General features: G+C 40.2%; 1 protein-coding gene across 3 annotated transcripts in view; it reads right to left on the reverse strand.

Moving 5' to 3' along the window:
* DCDC2 (doublecortin domain containing 2) overlaps positions 1–17,980 on the reverse strand; it is a 211,342-nt gene that overhangs the window by 149,600 nt on the left and 43,762 nt on the right. For 2 of the 3 annotated variants that reach the window (XM_003927304.4, XM_010338013.3), the window contains exons 3-4: positions 5,100–5,176; positions 4,847–4,978 (exon numbers count right to left, since the gene is read on the reverse strand). In XM_003927304.4, the coding sequence (XP_003927353.3) occupies positions 4,847–4,978; positions 5,100–5,176 (209 nt within the window). Of the gene's footprint in view, positions 1–4,846; positions 4,979–5,099; positions 5,177–7,180; positions 7,507–17,980 lie in introns of those variants that run through there. The other variant, XM_074398508.1, reaches the window with a different exon arrangement.

Below are 17,980 nucleotides of genomic sequence, written 5' to 3' on the forward strand. Positions count from 1 at the left end.
TATTATTATTTTTTTTTTTTTTTTTTTTTGAGACGGAGTTTCGCTCTTGTTACCCAGGCTGGAGTGCAATGGCGCGATCTCGGCTCACCGCAACCTCCGCCTCCTGGGTTCAGGCAATTCTCCTGCCTCAGCCTCCTGAGTAGCTGGGATTACAGGCACGTGCCACCATGCCCAGCTAATTTTTTTTTGTATTTTTAGTAGAGACGGGGTTTCACCATGTTGACCAGGATGGTCTCGATCTCTCGACCTCGTGATCCACCCGCCTCGGCCTCCCAAAGTGCTGGGATTACAGGCTTGAGCCACCGTGCCCGGCCAAAACATAGTAATTATAAAAAAAAGATTGAAAATTAGATTGCATTAAAATTTACGATATTTGCATAAAAAAAGAAATGTAGGCCGGGCAACGTGGCTCACACCTGTAACCCCGGCACTTTGGGCTGAGCTAGGCAGATCACAAGGTCAAGAGATCAAGACCATCCTGGCCAACAAAGCGAAACCCCATCTATACTAAAAACACAAAAATTAGCTGGGCACGGTGTCGCATGCCTGTAGTCCCAGCTACTCGGGAGGCTGAGGCAGGACAATTGCTTGAGCCCAGGAGGTGGAGGTTTGCAGTGAGCTGAGACTGCACTGCTGCACTCCAGCCTGGCGACAGAGCGAGACTCTGCCTCAAAAAGAAAAAAGAAATATAAATAAAATGCAAACTGGAAGTGTACTTAAAACTCACATCAGAAAAGGTCAATTTCCCCAATATGTCTATGGCAGTGGTCCCCAACCTTTCTGGCACCAGGAACTGGCTTTGTGGAAGATAATTTCTCCATGGACGGAATGGGGGACGAAATAGTTATGAAATGAAAGTGTTACATCTCAGATCATCAGGAATTAAAGATTCTCATAAGGAGCACACAACCTAGATACCTTGCATGCACAGTTCACAATAGGCTTTGTGCTCCGAGGAGAATCTGATGCTGCTGCTGATCTGACAGTGGGTGGATCTCAGGCAACAATGGCTCCTGCTGCTCACCTCCTGCTGGGCAGTTGGTTCCTAACAAGCCATGGAACAGTACCAGTCCATGGCCTGGGGGTTGGGGACCCCTGGAGAGGGCCTATAAATCAATAAGATAAATGTGCAAAGGCCATGACAGACACTTCAGACACAACGGATATAAATATGTGGCATTTATTTACAGAGTACCTTGGTCATTAAGAACACAGGCTCTGGAGCCAGAAAGCCTGCTAGGCTTGAATCCCAGCCCTGCTACTCAGCATCGGCATCACCCTAGGCAAATCATTTCCCACTACGTGTCTCCCATCTCATGCCTATTAAAAGAGGATCGAAGCACTACTTACCTCATAGAGTTGCTGAGTTAATTAAGTCAAAAATGTAAAGCACTGAGAATAGTGTCTGACACACAAGAATGAGTTTGTGTCCTTTGTAGGGACATGGATGAATCTGGAAACCATCATTCTCAGCAAACTGACACAAGAACAGAAAATCAAACACCACATGTTCTCACTCATAGGCAGGTGTTGAACAATGAGAACGCATGGACACAGGGAGGGGAGCATCACACACTGGCGTCCATTGTGGGGGCTATGGGAGAGATAGTGAGATAGAGGGTGGGGGAGGGATAACGTGGGGAGAAATTTCAGGTATAGGTGATGGGGGGATGGTGGTAACAAACCACCTTGCCGTGAATGTACGTATTCAACAATCTGACATGATCTGCACATGTACCCCAGAATCTAAAGTACAATTAAAAAAAAGAACTTTAAAAAAAAAGAGTCAACAGATGTTGTTGTATATTAAATAAATAAAAATCAAAAACAATGAAAGGCTGTTTTTACTCAACATGAGTGAAAAGACTAAATGTTAGTTTTACTAGACAGGTAACTGACAAATAGGCCTGCTCATAGACTTCTGGTGAAAATATAAATCAGGATAAACTCTTTGGAAGACAATTGGCAGTATCTATCAAAATTTTAAGGACATTTGAAACTTAATTCAACAATTCAACTTCTAGACTATTATATCCTGATAAACTTTGCTTATACAAAAAGACATATGCATGTAATAGCAAAAGATTAGCATGACCTAAATATCCATCCAACCCAAAGGAAAATAAATCATTCTACCAAAAAGAAGCATGCACTGGTATGTTCACCGCAGTGCTATTCATGATGGCAAAGATGTGGAATCAGTCTAGCTGCCCATCAATGGTGGACTGGATAAAGAAAATGTGGTACCCATACACCATGGAATACCATGCAGCCATTAAAAAAAAAAAAAAATCACGAAATCCTGTTCTTTGCAGCAACATGGATGCAGCTGGAGGTCATAATCCTGAGTGAATTAATGCAGGAACAGAAAACCAAATACTACGTATTCTCACTGGTAAGTGGGAGCTTAAATACTGGGTACAGACAGCCACAAAGACAGCAACAGTAGACACTGTTGACTACTAGAGAGGGGAGGGAGGGAAATAGAGCGGTGTGGATTGAAAAACTACTTATTGGATACTATGCTTACTACCTGGGTGACGAGATCTATACCCGAAACCTCAGCATCATGCAATATACCCATGTAACAAACCTGCACATACATTCCCAGAATCTAAAATGAAATTATGAAAAAGAGGTAACTGATCAAATAAATTAGATTGGAAACACTCATTCTATTTTACTGAATGAGATGTTGCCCAACTAAAAATTTTTTAATAAAAAAATTACAATTTGGAATACTTTGTGTTAAAACAGAATACTTTAGGTAGGGCGCAGTGGCTCACACAGATAATCCTAGCACTTTGGGAGGCCAACATGAGTGGATCACTTGAGGTCAGGAGTTCAAAACCAGCCTGGCCAACATGGGGAAATCCCATCTCTACTAAAAAAAATGTTTAAAAATTAGACGGGCATGGTGGCAGGCGCCTGTAATCCCAGCTACTTGGGAGGCTGAGGCAGGAGAATCACTTAAACCCAGGAGGTGGAGGTTGCAGTGAGCCAGGATCACATCACTGCACTCCAGCGTGGGCAACAAGAGCAAAACTCCATCTCTAAAACATAAATAAATAAAAATAAACAGAATACTTTGCAGTCATTAAAAATAATAAAATAGAGGTATCTGTGCTGCTAAGAATAGTTGCTAAGACTTATTATTATAGGAAAAAATCAAAGGGGTGTTTGTATACATGTATTTATTTATTCATATGTATATATGTATTTCCATTTATGTTTTTAAAAACTGGGCCAGGCACAGTGGCTCGTGCCTGTCATCCCAGCACTTTGGGAGGCCAAGGCGGGCAGATTGCTTGGCCCCAGGAGTTCAAGACCAGCTTGGGCAATATGGTGAAATCTCATCTCTACAAAAAAAAAAAAAAAAAAAGCTAGGTGTGGTGGTGCACGCTACTTGCAAGGCTGAAGTGAGAGGATCACGTAAGTCTAGGCAATCGAGGCTGCTGTGAGCTGAGATCACACCATTGCACTCCAGCCTGGGTGACACAGTGAGACCCCGTCTCAAAAAAATAATAAATAAAACAGTAAAAAATTAAAAATGGCCGGGCGTGGTGGCTCAAGCCTGTAATCCCAGCACTTTGGGAGGCCGAGGCGGGTGGATCACGAGGTCAAGAGATCGAGACCATCCTGGTCAACATGGTGAAACCCCATCTCTACTAAAAATATAAAAAATTAGCTGGGCATGGTGGCGCGTGCCTATAATCCCAGCTACTCAGGAGGCTGAGGCAGGAGAATTGCCTGAACCCAGGAGGCGGAGGTTGTGGTGAGCTGAGATCGTGCCATTGCACTCCAGCCTGGGTAACAAAAGCGAAACTCCGCCTCAAAAAAAAAAAATGTATTCGTTTGCATATGCATAGAATATTTCTGAGATGATGCTGAAAAGTACTAGAGAGAGGAACTAGGCATGCTTGAGGTGGGAGAAATACTTTTTATTTATACCATATTTGAAAAGTTTGCCACATGTCAAGCAATCCTTTTAATTAAAACACCTAACTATATTTAAAATCTCCATGGCTATGAGACTGTCGATATTAATATATGTAAATATACAAACATTAAACTGTATACACATTTACCTGAAAGAAATAGTATTCAATCATTTGAGAACTATTTTATCTTGTGTGTGCATAAAAACATAAAAACTTGAAAGAATGTACTCCACCAAAGCAGTATATACACATACCTACTTACAATATGTTGTGCACATGTGTATATTATTTGTAACGCTCCTACCTGAGGGAAAATAAATGTCAGCCTCCATCAGGGGATACTTTCATAGGCTTCACAATTTAAAGCTATGATTTTAATCCTACTTAAATTTCAGAACCTGAGAAAAACGCTTTTGATTTCTTACATTTATATAACTCCAATAAATTATTTCTATGGCTCCTCTTTAAACCCACTAATAGGCAAATAAACTATCAAATAATTATAAATACCTCCTTTTAAATAAAAGGACAATTAAGAGTTAAGAGGCTGGCTCTTTTAAATAATCCTTCTCAACTAAAGTAATGTTGATGCTTGCCAATTTACTCTAAATCAAAAAATAAACATCGTTCATATTTGTGGATGTGCTACTATGTGACAATGACTGTTTTAAGCTCTGCATGTCAATCACCTCATTCCTTAACCCTATGAGGTAAGTACTACTGTATTTCCATTCTACAGATAAAGAAACTGAGGCATACAGAGCCTAACTGGGGAGCCAAAATTCAAATCTACAGACCAGGGACCCCAGAGCCAACTGAGAATATCTTCAACAACATCTTCCAAAGAATAAAATCGTGCGGTTATCTACCAAAACTCCTCCATTTATAAGACTGTTCTGACGCACCTGTGAACAGCACCGTTCCTCAGAGTGATTTTTTCTGTGACCATTTGTAGTATATGATCCCACTGATTCAAGGCTTTCCTGGGGATAAGGAGGCGAGCAGCTGGGTTTATCAGGTCTCCATTTGCAATCAAGCTGCAAAACAGGAGGCAAACCATTTGAAACGGTTACGCCTTGAAAACTGCAATACAAATTCCCAGCCAAAAGGAAACCACCAAGCCAATTTTAACCTGAAGTATAAAGGGTTTCAACTTACAAGATAGTGCAGGGCTCCTGAAGTGGTTTTCTAAAGCGAGCTGACACATTGATCCTGCTGTGGATTACTGGTTTTACCTTTAAAAGCAAAGGGAAAAAATGTAAATCACTAAGCTTATATTAGCTTTCTTTTCCTATAAGGAAAATCTACAGGTTTCTAAGGAACTGCCTGAGACTGGCTACGCCTTTGTTAAAACCTTGCTTTTTTCCCCATTTATATAAACTCTGAGCTCACCCTTTAGCAATATTATAAGCCCTTAACAAAGCTCTCGGGAAAACAAAGAAAATTTTCCCTTAAGCCCTAGGCACACTGCTCGTGATCTGTGCCAAAAACAAACAAACAAAAAACCAGAAATCATGGACTATTACAAAAACATTAAGGCAATTTTTAAACAGTGCTCTCTGAAAAACAACAATAATCCTATAACATCTTGAGCACCACAATGAGATACCATCTCATGCCAGTCAGAATGGTGATCATTAAAAAGTCAGGAAACAACAGATTCTGGAGAGGATATGGAGAAACCAATGCTTTTACACTGTTGGTGGGAGTGTAAATCAGTTCAACCATTACGGAAAACAGTGTGGTGATTTCTCAAGGATCTAGAACCAGAAATACCCATTTTGACCCAGCAATTCCATTATTGGGTATATACCAAAAAAATTATATATCATTCTACTATAAAGACACATGCACACATATGTTTACTGCAGCACTATTCGCAATAGCAAAGACTTGGAACCAACCCAAATGCCCATCAATGATAGACTGGATAAAGAAAATGTGGCACATATACTCTATGGAATACTATGCAGCCATAAAAAAGGATGAGTTCATGTCCTTTGCAGGGACATGGATAAAGCTGGAAACCATCATTCTCAGCAAACTAACACAAGAACAGAAAACCAAACAGTGCATGTTCTCACTCATAAGTGGGAGCTGAACAATGAGAACACATGCACACAGGGAGGGGAACATCACACACCAGGGCCTGTCTGGGGGTCAGAGGGTAGCGGAGGGATAGCACTAGGATAAATACCTAATGTAGATGACACGTTGATGGGTGCAGCCAACCCCATGGCAGGCGTATAGCTACGTAACAAACCTTCACATTCTACACATGTATCCCAGAACTTAAAGTATAATTTAAAAAAAATCTTGAGCTCTGAAGTGCTGTACCTGCAGCCCAAGATACTGTGTTCCATCATCTTTCCTCTCCCATTCTCATGCTCCTGCTTTCTGATCCTTGGCCCCCACCGAGCGCCTGACCCTACCCTTTTCTCTCAAGACTGACACAAGCAACTTTTCCCAGGTTTCACTTCTTCCTCTATCGCCCACTGAATTCGATGCACTCTCACCAGCACCCTCGATTCCTGCAGGCTTTGCAACTGGGTAGATCGATCTCATCACCTTTGCCTCTCTTTTTGCTTCCAGGGTCCCAGCTGCTGTTAGAGAGAACCACTGGGCCCCACGAGCAGCCTTCACCTGAGGCCGACTTTCGGCATCCAGCCAGGGGCTGAACCTCAGTACTGCTTGCTCAGCCAGCCCTCCACTGCTCCCAGGTGGATTCTTTTTCCCATTTCCCACAGTGGAGAGTCCACATTCTCACCTCTCATGCTAACCCCTAAAATCCCACTCCAGGTGCACACACTCTCCGCAGATCATTTCATTCCAAATGTCAAGAACTAGAAGCCAGTAAGTATGAAGCCCCTCAACCTTCCTTCCTTCCGCAACCCACCTCATCTGTATCCTCACCATCTCTCTCCTTGTCTGTCTCAGAAGAAGGAACTGTGTGCCTTAACGAAGCTAGTCCCCCACCCTTGGTTTTGTCGTCTGCTGTCTCAATTTGTTCCATCCATTTCAGACTCTCTACCTCCACCTGGTGTCTTTAACTTCCCCTTGACCTTATGGCCCCTCTCAAGTACAGCTACCGTCTCTGTCTTCGTTATTCCTATTCCCACTTCCTCCCCCGTAGCCTCTCTTCAGGCTTCTGCCATCTGGTGTCCACCTTTAACCCTGGAAGATAAATCCTGACTTTCAAGCACGGCCTGCAAGAACTCCCAGGAACAAGCACCGCTCACCTGGTGCCCTCGTGTCCCAGCAATATTCCTTCCTTCCACACAGACTCCTCGCACGCACTGCAGTCGAACCAGCTGCTCCCTCCACCCCCGAAACAGCATCTGCATCCTCTCCCTGCCTTTGCCCCATCTGGCCAATACACCCTCCTCCTTTCTCTACCTGCTGGAATTGCATGTGCTCTCCAAGGCCCAGCTCAGTGATCACCAATCACTCCCCTCTCATTCTGCTTTCGCTTTCTGTCTCAAACTGCTACTGCTAAGATAGTATTGATTCTTGCACTTTGAGTTTTAGGTGATTTTGCCCCAGGATTTGAAAGGAAAACTTACAAGCAAAGAGCACTAATTTATAAGAATAGGTAACAGTTGTGCTACATTTCACGGCAAGCACTGTACTAAGTAATCTATATGCATTCTGTAGCTTTTAATTATCAAAACCATGTTCTCAAGTAGTATTACTATAGTTCAAATTCACAGGAAGTAACTGGAGCTTGATTAATTAATTGGCCTAAAATCACAAATATTAAGTGGCAGAGTTTTAGTGAACCTGTATCTATGAGCCCCTACCTGCTACACATTTTGCTAGCTTTCCTAAAATTCAAATAGTAACCCTAAATCATTTACGGGACTCCATTCTTGGTATAATTATGACATCTCTGAAAGAAACAAATATGAGTAATTTTTCCGTGACTCTCCTGTGCCTAAAATAGTACGTGGCATTGCCTATGAATTGCACAATAAATGTTTCTTACAATTTAATACTCTAGGCTGGCTGCAGTGGCTCACGCCTGTAATCCCAGCACATTGGGAGAATGAGGTGGGCAGATCACCTGAGGTCAGGAATTTGAAACCAGCCTGGCCAACACAGTGAAACCCCATGTCTATTAAAAATACATAAAATTAGCCAGGCGGGGTGATGCACGCGTGTAGTCCCAGCTACTCGGGAGGCTGAGGCATGAGGATTGCTTGAAGCCAGGAGGTGGAGGTTGCAGCAAGCCAAGATTGCACCATTGCACTCCAGCCTGGGCAACAAACTGAGACTCTGTCTCAAAAGAAAAAGAAATGTTTAACAGGTAATGTATGCACCTGAACACAATTCAAGTGGTTAAAGGGGGTGTATAGGAAAAATGAAGTGCCCTTCCCACTCCTGTGCCCTAATCACCAAGCTGCAACCAGAGTTAGAAATATTCCTTCAAAGATAGTCTATACATATACATGCATATTATCTTCTGTAGATAGCATGCACATATAATTTTTAAATGCAATGATGTCCTGCTCTACCCATTCTTCAGCACACTGCTTTTTTAATTTAACAGTTTATCATGGACATTGTTTCAAACTGGTACTTACAAGTGAGGGTTAGTTATATCATTCTTTTTCCTTTTTAGAGACGGGTTGTTGCTCTGTCACCCAGGCTAGAGTGCAGCGGTGTGATCATAGCTCACTGTAACCTGGAACTCCTGGGCTCAAGCATTCTACCTTAATGAATTATCTAGCGATGTACTAAGCACATATTTCATCCTCTTCGCAATCTGTGGCTCTCTAACCATACCCATTCTTGATGGTTTAAAATCTTGTTGGATTACTGAATTAAAGGTGAAGGTGAATAACTTTAAAAATCTTGTTTCATTGTCTGAAACGTGTTATTTGGTTTTAGGGCTTAGATAGCTATAAAGAATATACTGAAATTCATGAAAATACATGATTGTTGAAACAATTATGTGATTTGACTCTGAATATGTAAATTATTACTTGAATTCCATCAAACCATCTGTTTTAAATAATTATTGTTTTCCTCATTCGGCATGGCAAAACATTTGTTCCCCAAATGTTCATGGTTAACCAGTTGAATTGAAAACTAATCTTAAAGTTTTATTTCCTCGAGTTACTATAATTAAGTAAATTATTGTTTTCAGATACAGTAAATATCTGAAAAACTACTCAAAGTGGTATACCTGAATTGTAAAAGAAAAAAAGTAAGGTAACTGTATAAAATGCTGCATACTTTTTAAAAACAATACCAGTTTTTATATAAAAAGCATTTTTGGCAGACATTTTAAGTAATAAACCACATACATAAAAATTAAACCAAATCAAATGAGTATAAGGGGAACTTCTTCAGAGCCCCAATCAGGGATAAAGGGTTGGTCAATTGGGGGTACTCTGGGGACACGATCGCTTTAGATGATGGGGAACATAATGATAAATTAGAATTTTTAAATCAAATTTCTTATAAGTGTATTTTCCATACACTCCTCCTTGCACTTTGAAAATAAATGCTACTTCAGGCCAGGCACACTTTGGGAGGCCAAGGTGGGTGGATCACCTGAGGTCAGGAGTTCACAACCATCCATGGTCAACATGGTGAAACCCTGTCTCTACTAAAAATACAGAAATTAGCTGGGCATGGTAGGCACCAGTAATCCCAGCTACTTGGAAGCTGAGGTATGAGAATCGCTTGAACCCAGGAGGTGGTGTCTGCAGTGAGGCAATATTGCACCACTGCACTCCAGCCTGGGCGACAAAAGCGAAACTGTCCCAGAAAAAAAGAAAAGAAATGCTACTTCAATTATGGGGATAATTTTAAGTATCAACACTCCTAGTCATATGGAGGTGGACACCTAGAGACAGAGCATGAGGTATTCCCACTCAGACCCCCATGTACCCAGGGTTGGAGTTCACTGGTGAGCAGGCAGACGAGATTACTTGTGTAATCTGTGACTATGAAACCAATCAAACGGTAAGTTATCATTGCAAAATTCAGACTTTCACTTTGTACTTTGACTTTGTCATTTGAAGAAGAAATCAACACCAAGTAAAAGCAGGACACACTGATGACTGACCTCTTGCTTTGATTCTGCACTGTGCTCAGCATTGTCTTGAAAAACCAAGTTTATTTGGATATTGAGAAGTAGGTTAGCCTAGTGAATTAGAGAGAGGAGTCATCCTGGAACAGGCTGCAGAGGCTGACAAAACCCCACTTCTAACCCCTGAGTGGGGATTAGATAGAAGAAGAATGGATGGATGGATGGATGGATGGATGGATGGATGGATGGTTGGATGGATGGACGGACAGACAGGCAAAATGTTTCTTGGAAATATTTCCAAAGTCAAAGATGGCAAAAGTGACTTAACCATGCTTACCGTGCTGGAATGGGATGAGCTAGGATTCTGGTGCAGAATTTGGATACAAATTGCATGCTCTTTCCAATCTATCACTCTGTCTCTGATATCTTATTTAAATTTAGATTGTGCTTATGTCACAGAGGACCATATAAAAATAACATGCTTCATGTGAACCCAGTAAGTTTATGTAAGCAATTTAAGTCAACTTCACAAATTCCGTAACAGTAGGTCAATATCACAGCTGGGTCAACAGTCGAGTTAAAAGCTAGATGAATCCGTTTGCTATGAAAAATAAACTCAATGAAACCAAAATTGTTCTTTTAAAAATATATATTTGGGCTGGGCCCGGTGGCTTATGCCTGTAATCCCAACACTTTGGGAGGCCGTGGCGGGCGGATCACCTGAGGTCATAAGTTCGAGACCAGTCTGGCCAACATGGTGAAACCCTGTCTCAAAAAAAAAAAAAAATTTAATAAAAATAAAAATATGTATTTGGATTAAAATGATGAAAGTTGATAAACTGCGTGATGAAGGTTGATAAACTGAGTAACTGACTAAAGGTCTGGAATTCTCAATTTTGACACTGCCTAAGCATTTTTACATGAACCAATTCAACACCTCACACCTCAATTTCTAGACAGCTAAAAGTAGGAATAATCCTGCTAAACTAGCCCAAAGGGAGGCTCCATGAACTAATTAATAGAGTAGCAATATCACTCCTGGGGCTGTAAAGTGAATGCTTCAGAGAATCCATCTGCCTCAAATCTCAGCACTCACCACATCTTGAAAACCTGGTCCACAAACACGAAACTCAGTCTAAGGAGGAGAGGAAAGGATGCTGTTAAATGATCCCATCACAAAAATCTAATGACCACTAACCTCTTAGAATAACTGATTATAAAATTTAAAAGCACAGTTTTCAATAAATTTTTAAAAATACATATCAGATTTTTGTGACTGTCCATGAGACAGACAAGCATTTAAAGAAAAATATGTAGTAAAGTTATTTACTTACAAAATACAAGCCAACCTACACAAAGAAGCTTCAACTCTATTTTCTTTATTGTATGGATTTAAGGAAAAGTAGGTTCTCAAAATGGCAATTTTAGAGGAAACTGTTACTACTTAACCAACAGCACACAGCATCAAAGAGAACAAAATCCTTTACAAAATATTGAATCAGCTTTCACCACTTTTTGACAAATGAGAAGGGCCAAGACTAGCAAAAGACACCAGAGTAGAAAACAATTTATCTAGGAGTCAATATAACAAATATGTCCAAATTACAGATTGTTGTAAAAAAAGACTTTTAAAGACTCACCCATTTTTTTTTCCATGTCACTATTTTTTAAATAGGAGAAAGACTGGCTAAGATGTCTGATGAGATCTACTACATTGAGCGGGCCCTGTTTTTGAGGGGATGTGTCATAACTGACATTGCAAAGTGTCAACGTCACTTTGTTACGATGCAAAGAAGTCTAGATGAACTAAATTCCAGAGGGGGACGAACCCTTTCTAAGGGAGAAGAAATCTTCAGCTGCTTTCATCCCCACGGGCACAAAAGGCAGAGGAATAAATCTCCATAGACAGCCTGTGTTAGTCAGCATAACCAAGAAAACCCAGTTGTAGAGCAGATCCACATCACCCATGAATTTTTCCCCATGGGGCCTTCATCAAGTGCACAGAAGTGTAACAAAAGCCAAAAACAGGGCAAAAGAGCAGAGAAAGGAATCCCATGGTGTGGAAAGTTGGGTAATAGAATCTCCAGCAGGGTAAATAGCTAACAGCTGGACTAATTGTAGAGACAGATTTCTAAATCTCACCAGTATTAACTCCCAAGTCCTGCTGCACAGAAAGCAAGCCTTGATTTCACCCTCTAAGTGTTAGAAACCATTAGTAAACAAAATCTAACTAAAACTGAAGCCCAGTCTTTTCCCAGATCAACTATGGATTATACCCTAAGATCAGCTCCTTTCCCTAGCAGCCCAAAAGAAGAAGGGGACATGCTTCTACCTGGGGATAATTATCACCTACTTTAAACTTCTGTAAGTTTTATACAAAATTTCATACAAAATGACTGGCACACAGCAAAAACTACAAAACATACAAATAAAAAGGAAAACAGGATGACCCATTATCAAGAGAAAGTCAAACCCAGAGACGATCATGATACTGAAATTAGCAAATAAGGATTTTAATATAAATATTATACAGGTGCTGAAGAATTCAGTAGAAAAGGTGGAAAAAGATAAAATATGAGGAATTTAAGCCCCAAAATTGAAACTCTAAAGAACCAAATAAAAATTCTACAACTAAAAAAAAAAAAAGAGTATCTGTAATGAAGAATTCATTCCAAGCACTTTAGCAGATTAGACACAATAGAACATGCCCTGAGAAAATCTCTTCCAAGAAGGAAGTTGAAAGAAAGACCTTTTTCAGACAGACAAAAGCCAAAAGCATTGACTGTTGCCAGACCCATGGTACAAAAAAATTGTAAAGGAAGTTCTTCAGACAAGGAAAATAATACAAGATAGAAACCTAGATCTGCGCAGAATAACAGGACATTGAATGGAAATATGTGAGCAATTTTTAAAACTTAAAAAAAATTAATCCTAAAAGCTACTTTAAAGCAAAAATAATAATGATGATTTATGAGACTGGTAACATACATAAAAGTAAAATATTTAATAAGAACACAAAGGTATGCGTAAAGATAAATGGAATTATACTGTCGTACAGTTCTTCATGAGCTGGCACAATATTATTTGAAGGCAGACTAAAAGAAGTTAAGGACGTATATTGTGAGCCTAGAGTAACTACTAAGAACCAGATCCCTAAGAGGCATAGCTAAAAAGCCAATAGTGAGATGAAATAATTGTGAAACTGTTTGATGAATCTATTACTAGCAAAGGCAGGAAAGAAGGAACAAAAACAATTATTAGATGGAACAAATAAATAACAAGATAGACTCAAATCTAATCATGCCAGTAATTCAGTAAATTGAAATGAGCTAAAGACTCCAATTAAAGGACAGAGACAGGTGGACTAGATGAAAGAACAAGATCTCACTATATACTGTTTGTAAGAGACACTTAAATATAAAGACGTGAGTAGGCCAGGCATAGTGGCTCATGCCCATAATAATCCCAGTACTTCGGGAGGCTGAGATGGGAGGATTGCTTGAGTTCAGGAGTTCAGGACCAGCTTGGGCAACATTAATGAGACCTTGTCTATTAAAAAAAATACAACATTTTTTTAAAGACAAAAACAAGATATGGGTAGATGAAAACTAAGGAAAAATATTTACCAGCTAAATATTAATCAAGTAAATCCAGATGGTTTTGATCAATGCAAAATTATAAAAGAAACATAGTATCCATTTTCTTGATGAATTTTCATAGATTTATATTACAGTGTTTTTTAAACAAATATACTTTTACATCTGGATATATCTTATAGATCACTGTATCCTATATAATACCTGTCATGCTAAAATATCTTTTTCTAGTATTGTGCTCTTTGGGATGTAAGAAAATTGAGCTCCAAAAAATTAAGCTCCAGAAAATTAAGTAACCATTGTCAATCCAAAATAGTACAGCTCCCAAGTATTTGGGGTATATAATCTTCTATGGTATTGAAGAAAAACAGTACGGGAATGCGTAACTGGATAGTTCGTCTCAGTTCAGCAATATGTTGTCTCTGAACCCCATCCTTCTGTGACCATTCTAAGTTTCCTATACCAAGTCCTCCTCCTCTGCACACATTCAGTGCTGGTATTTACCCAACAGAGTTCCATGTCTGCTTTCCCCGCTTTTAACCCAAACACACCCTTGGTCAAATTTATCACATGCCATGTTGTGGATGACCAACATCATTTTGCCAGTGACAACCAAATCCCTAACTCTAGTCCAGATTTTTCTCCTGACACCAAATCTGTAGGCCCGGCTGGATATGTCTAATGCTTTTCATTAAAACTAAGATTTTTTAAAGTCTGTCTGTACCTAAACCATCGTCAATTCAGCAGAGTCACTAAAGCATAAAAAATTTGTTTTGCATTTTTCGATTTTCATAAATCACCTGCATTTTTTTCTCAAAGCAGTTGCAAGAAAATGTTACCACAGGACACATCATTATCAGTGATGACGTCCCAGAGCTCTCGCCCCCTCAAAATCACTTTATCTGTGTCCTTCTTATCTGCCCTCACAGCCCAAGGCCAGGTCCTCACAAATCCTCCAGGAACTATACCCAGCGCGGTCTAACCAGGATTCCTGCCTCTAGCATCTTTGAGGATTCCTGCCTCTCATCCAACTCTGTGTGAATTTGTCTTCCGGAAGCACAGACCCAAACACGTGACACCTATGCAAGCACCTATAAAAGCTGCCACTGGCTTCAGATGATGTGCTCGTGTGTCGGACTTGATTATTTGAGATCACATTTGAGCTGACTGCATTCCACCACACTGTGACCTTATTTCTCACTATTACCACACTTAGCGTTCACTCCGCCGGATAATTTCTCTCCTCTAAAATGCAAATGACTTTGTCTGAACTTTCCATACAATTCTTTTTATAAATTTAGCATATTCCCCAGTGGCATCAATATTTATGTAGACTGCATATTTATTTGTTTGCTTAGTAAACAGCCTTATCTATAACCCAAAAAATTCGTCTTGGTGCTCTGAATACAGAATATACTCAGTACATTCTTTAATTAAACAACAATTAGGACACCAATTTTTGAGCATCTATTATGCTCAGAACTGCATCAAATATGCTCCACATACTACTTTGACTTTTCACAATATCATTCTAAATTTTCTAATAAATTTACAGTTCAGAATTTACAAAAGATTTTCATTTACATTCACATTTGTTCCTCAAAATAACTTTATCTGGTTGCCATTACTCTAACTGTATAGATGGGGAAAGATGAGCCTCCCCATCTCTCAAGGTCACGCAGTAAGGAAAGAAGCAGTCACATGAATCCACTTCTGACTTCCAAGCCACAGTCCTTCCTACTGCTAATACTGTTCAAGACAGAAACTGGCCACCAGCAGAAATAACACACATATTTGTAATCATTTAAACAATATGTTTTTTGAATAAGTAACTGAATACATAGGCAATATTGCATATACTTGACATATATTTTGTGAGGCCTCCATGTGCAAGCCTGCAATCAGAAAGTCTAAAGTCCTGCCTGCCTGGGCTCATCACCCCCCACCACTCTCCACACCCCTCCGTCCCTCCACCCCCTCCACCACCCCCCAACCCCCACCCCTCATTTGCCATTATCCCTGATTGCCTTGTGGAACTTACTCAGAAATAAGCTTCCCCTTACCCCACCCTGCCATCCTGTTATTATGATAATGTGAATACTCCTTACCCAACCCTACCATCTTTACTTTTATCCCACCTGCCACTGTAACCGAGCTTATGGTAATATATACTCCTTGCCGCTACCCCCACCGCTGTAACTGATCTTACTCTCTGTAACTTTTCACTGCCCACCTCAAACCTATAAAACCAACTCCTATCCCACTGCCCTTTGCTAACGCCCTTTTCAGCCTTAGCCCACCTGCACCAGGTGAATAAACAGCTATGTTGCTCACACAAAGCCTGTTTGGGAGTCTCTTCATTCAAACTGCGCGTTTTTAACATGTTTATTTAAATAAATTGGCATATCTAGACCACCCTAATTCAATGGTCCCAATATGTTCTCAAGTCACTCAAGTCTCTCTCCCCCTGGCTACCGTCAACGAGTCTTCACATGAGGCTGACAGTACAATTTATGTACAACCTCAGTGGAATGAAAAATAAAATCTGTTAACCACAGAAACTTCTAGAAATTCCAGACTCCAGCCATGGTGGCAAAAATCAGACCAGCCATGGAAATATTTTGGAAAGAATCTCTTTACTGGCATTGTTATATAATATATTTTTTTTAAATTCCAATTGCACTAACCAGTGAGAACCTAGTTAGAGAAGATGTCTTTGATTATAATGAACAAGCTGTCTGGAACATTCCCAGAAGGGTCCAATTAGTTTTGATGAGCTGATGAAGCCACTCATCTCTACCTGGGTCATCTCTACTGATCCCCAGTTGCTGTACCCAGGACACGGGCTGATTCCCAAAGGAAAGGTTAGTGCTCCTCTGTCAAGTGTGGATTATCATTCCTTATTCAGACGGTTATTTTCCTCCCAATAATGGATACCATAGCAGCCTTGGTTTGCCTATTTTGCCTTATGTGCTATGATCTAAATGAACGCTTCCATTCGCTAACACAGGGAAACCCTGCAAATCAAATTAGCAAACAGCTGATGTGCTATTCAAAAAGAAAGTAAAAGAGTTCTCCTTTAGCCTAAAAAGTGACCCAAAAGATAAGAAACCTATCATAAGTAATACCTTCTTTGGAAAAATCTTCAGTGTAAGTATATATTTAAATAAATGTTTACATTGCTCAGTGTTAGCAAATTTTGATTCTTCAAATCAGTTTTCTTATACACCACAAATTTCCAAACTATTGAAATTCCAGTTTGATTTTCTCTTTCTCGTTTTCTGTGGAATAAATCTCCACAGAAATATTTCCACAGATAATCCCAATATAAACTGAAAACATAATGTAAAGCCTTAAGTGTACCAACTTATTCTAAAAATAATTATTTGCAGTGGGCACTTTATCTTACAAGAAAATAAAAAGTACTTGAATACTTGTTAACGTATTCAAAAGTAAATGCCCATGGGTTTCCCTAATGTTATGCTTAAGAGAATAATATGACCCCCATAAAGTTAAAGAATAACCAATTAACTCAAGAGAATTCTCAGAAGTTACAGGAACCGCCACTAACGAAGCAGAGGGAAAAAAATTAAAGTATTTGGGGACTGTTGGTCTCTTCTTTTGTATTCTTTCTTAACTTACTACACCATACTTCGACTTAACCATTGTCATTTTTCGTTTTATTTTCCCAAATGGGATTTTGCTACCAAGCGTATCTAGGCAGTGGAATGCAAATTTTCCACTAGGAATGCAGAGCAGCTGACAGTGTGTCCATAACAATGCAAGATGCAAGTGAGCGATGCTGAGTATGCCGCAGGCCACCCAGCAGGCGGGTGGACATGCCACCTGCAAGGCAGTAAGTCACCTAGTCCCAGGATCCCCACCGGAGAATGTGCCAACTGTACATCATCTACATTCGGTCCTTCAGAAATACTAAGAAAGCTGTGAACCCACCAACAGATGGCAAGAAAGGGGAAGACAACGTTTTTGGCAGATTTTAGTTTTTCACCCACAATGTGCTGGCTTTGTGATCTCTTCAGAGGATTCAGCAGAGGAGGACAGATGGGGTCCCCACTCACACTGAGCTGACAGGGATGGCAGACAGGAAAGGGGTAAAGGAAAGAACAAGGTGGTACAGCTGACTCAGGAGCACTGGACCGGGAGGCAACTCCTCCTCCCCCTAGAAGCGCAGCTCGTCACTGACTTTCCGGAGGCATCATTTCACCAACCGGGGTGACTTGTCTACTCAGCTACAGGATGAAGGCGCTGCATTTCGACAGTCTCTCCAAGTTCTCACATTCTCCAAAAATACCAAAATGTCATCAAGATCTAAGTTATTTTGAACAAAAATAGAGCTTTTAAAATTAAACTATTAAAAATGTGAGCCAGGGATGGTGGCTCAT

The sequence above is a fragment of the Saimiri boliviensis genome, chromosome 4 (genome assembly GCF_048565385.1).
Source record: "Saimiri boliviensis isolate mSaiBol1 chromosome 4, mSaiBol1.pri, whole genome shotgun sequence".
NCBI lineage: Eukaryota > Metazoa > Chordata > Mammalia > Primates > Cebidae > Saimiri > Saimiri boliviensis.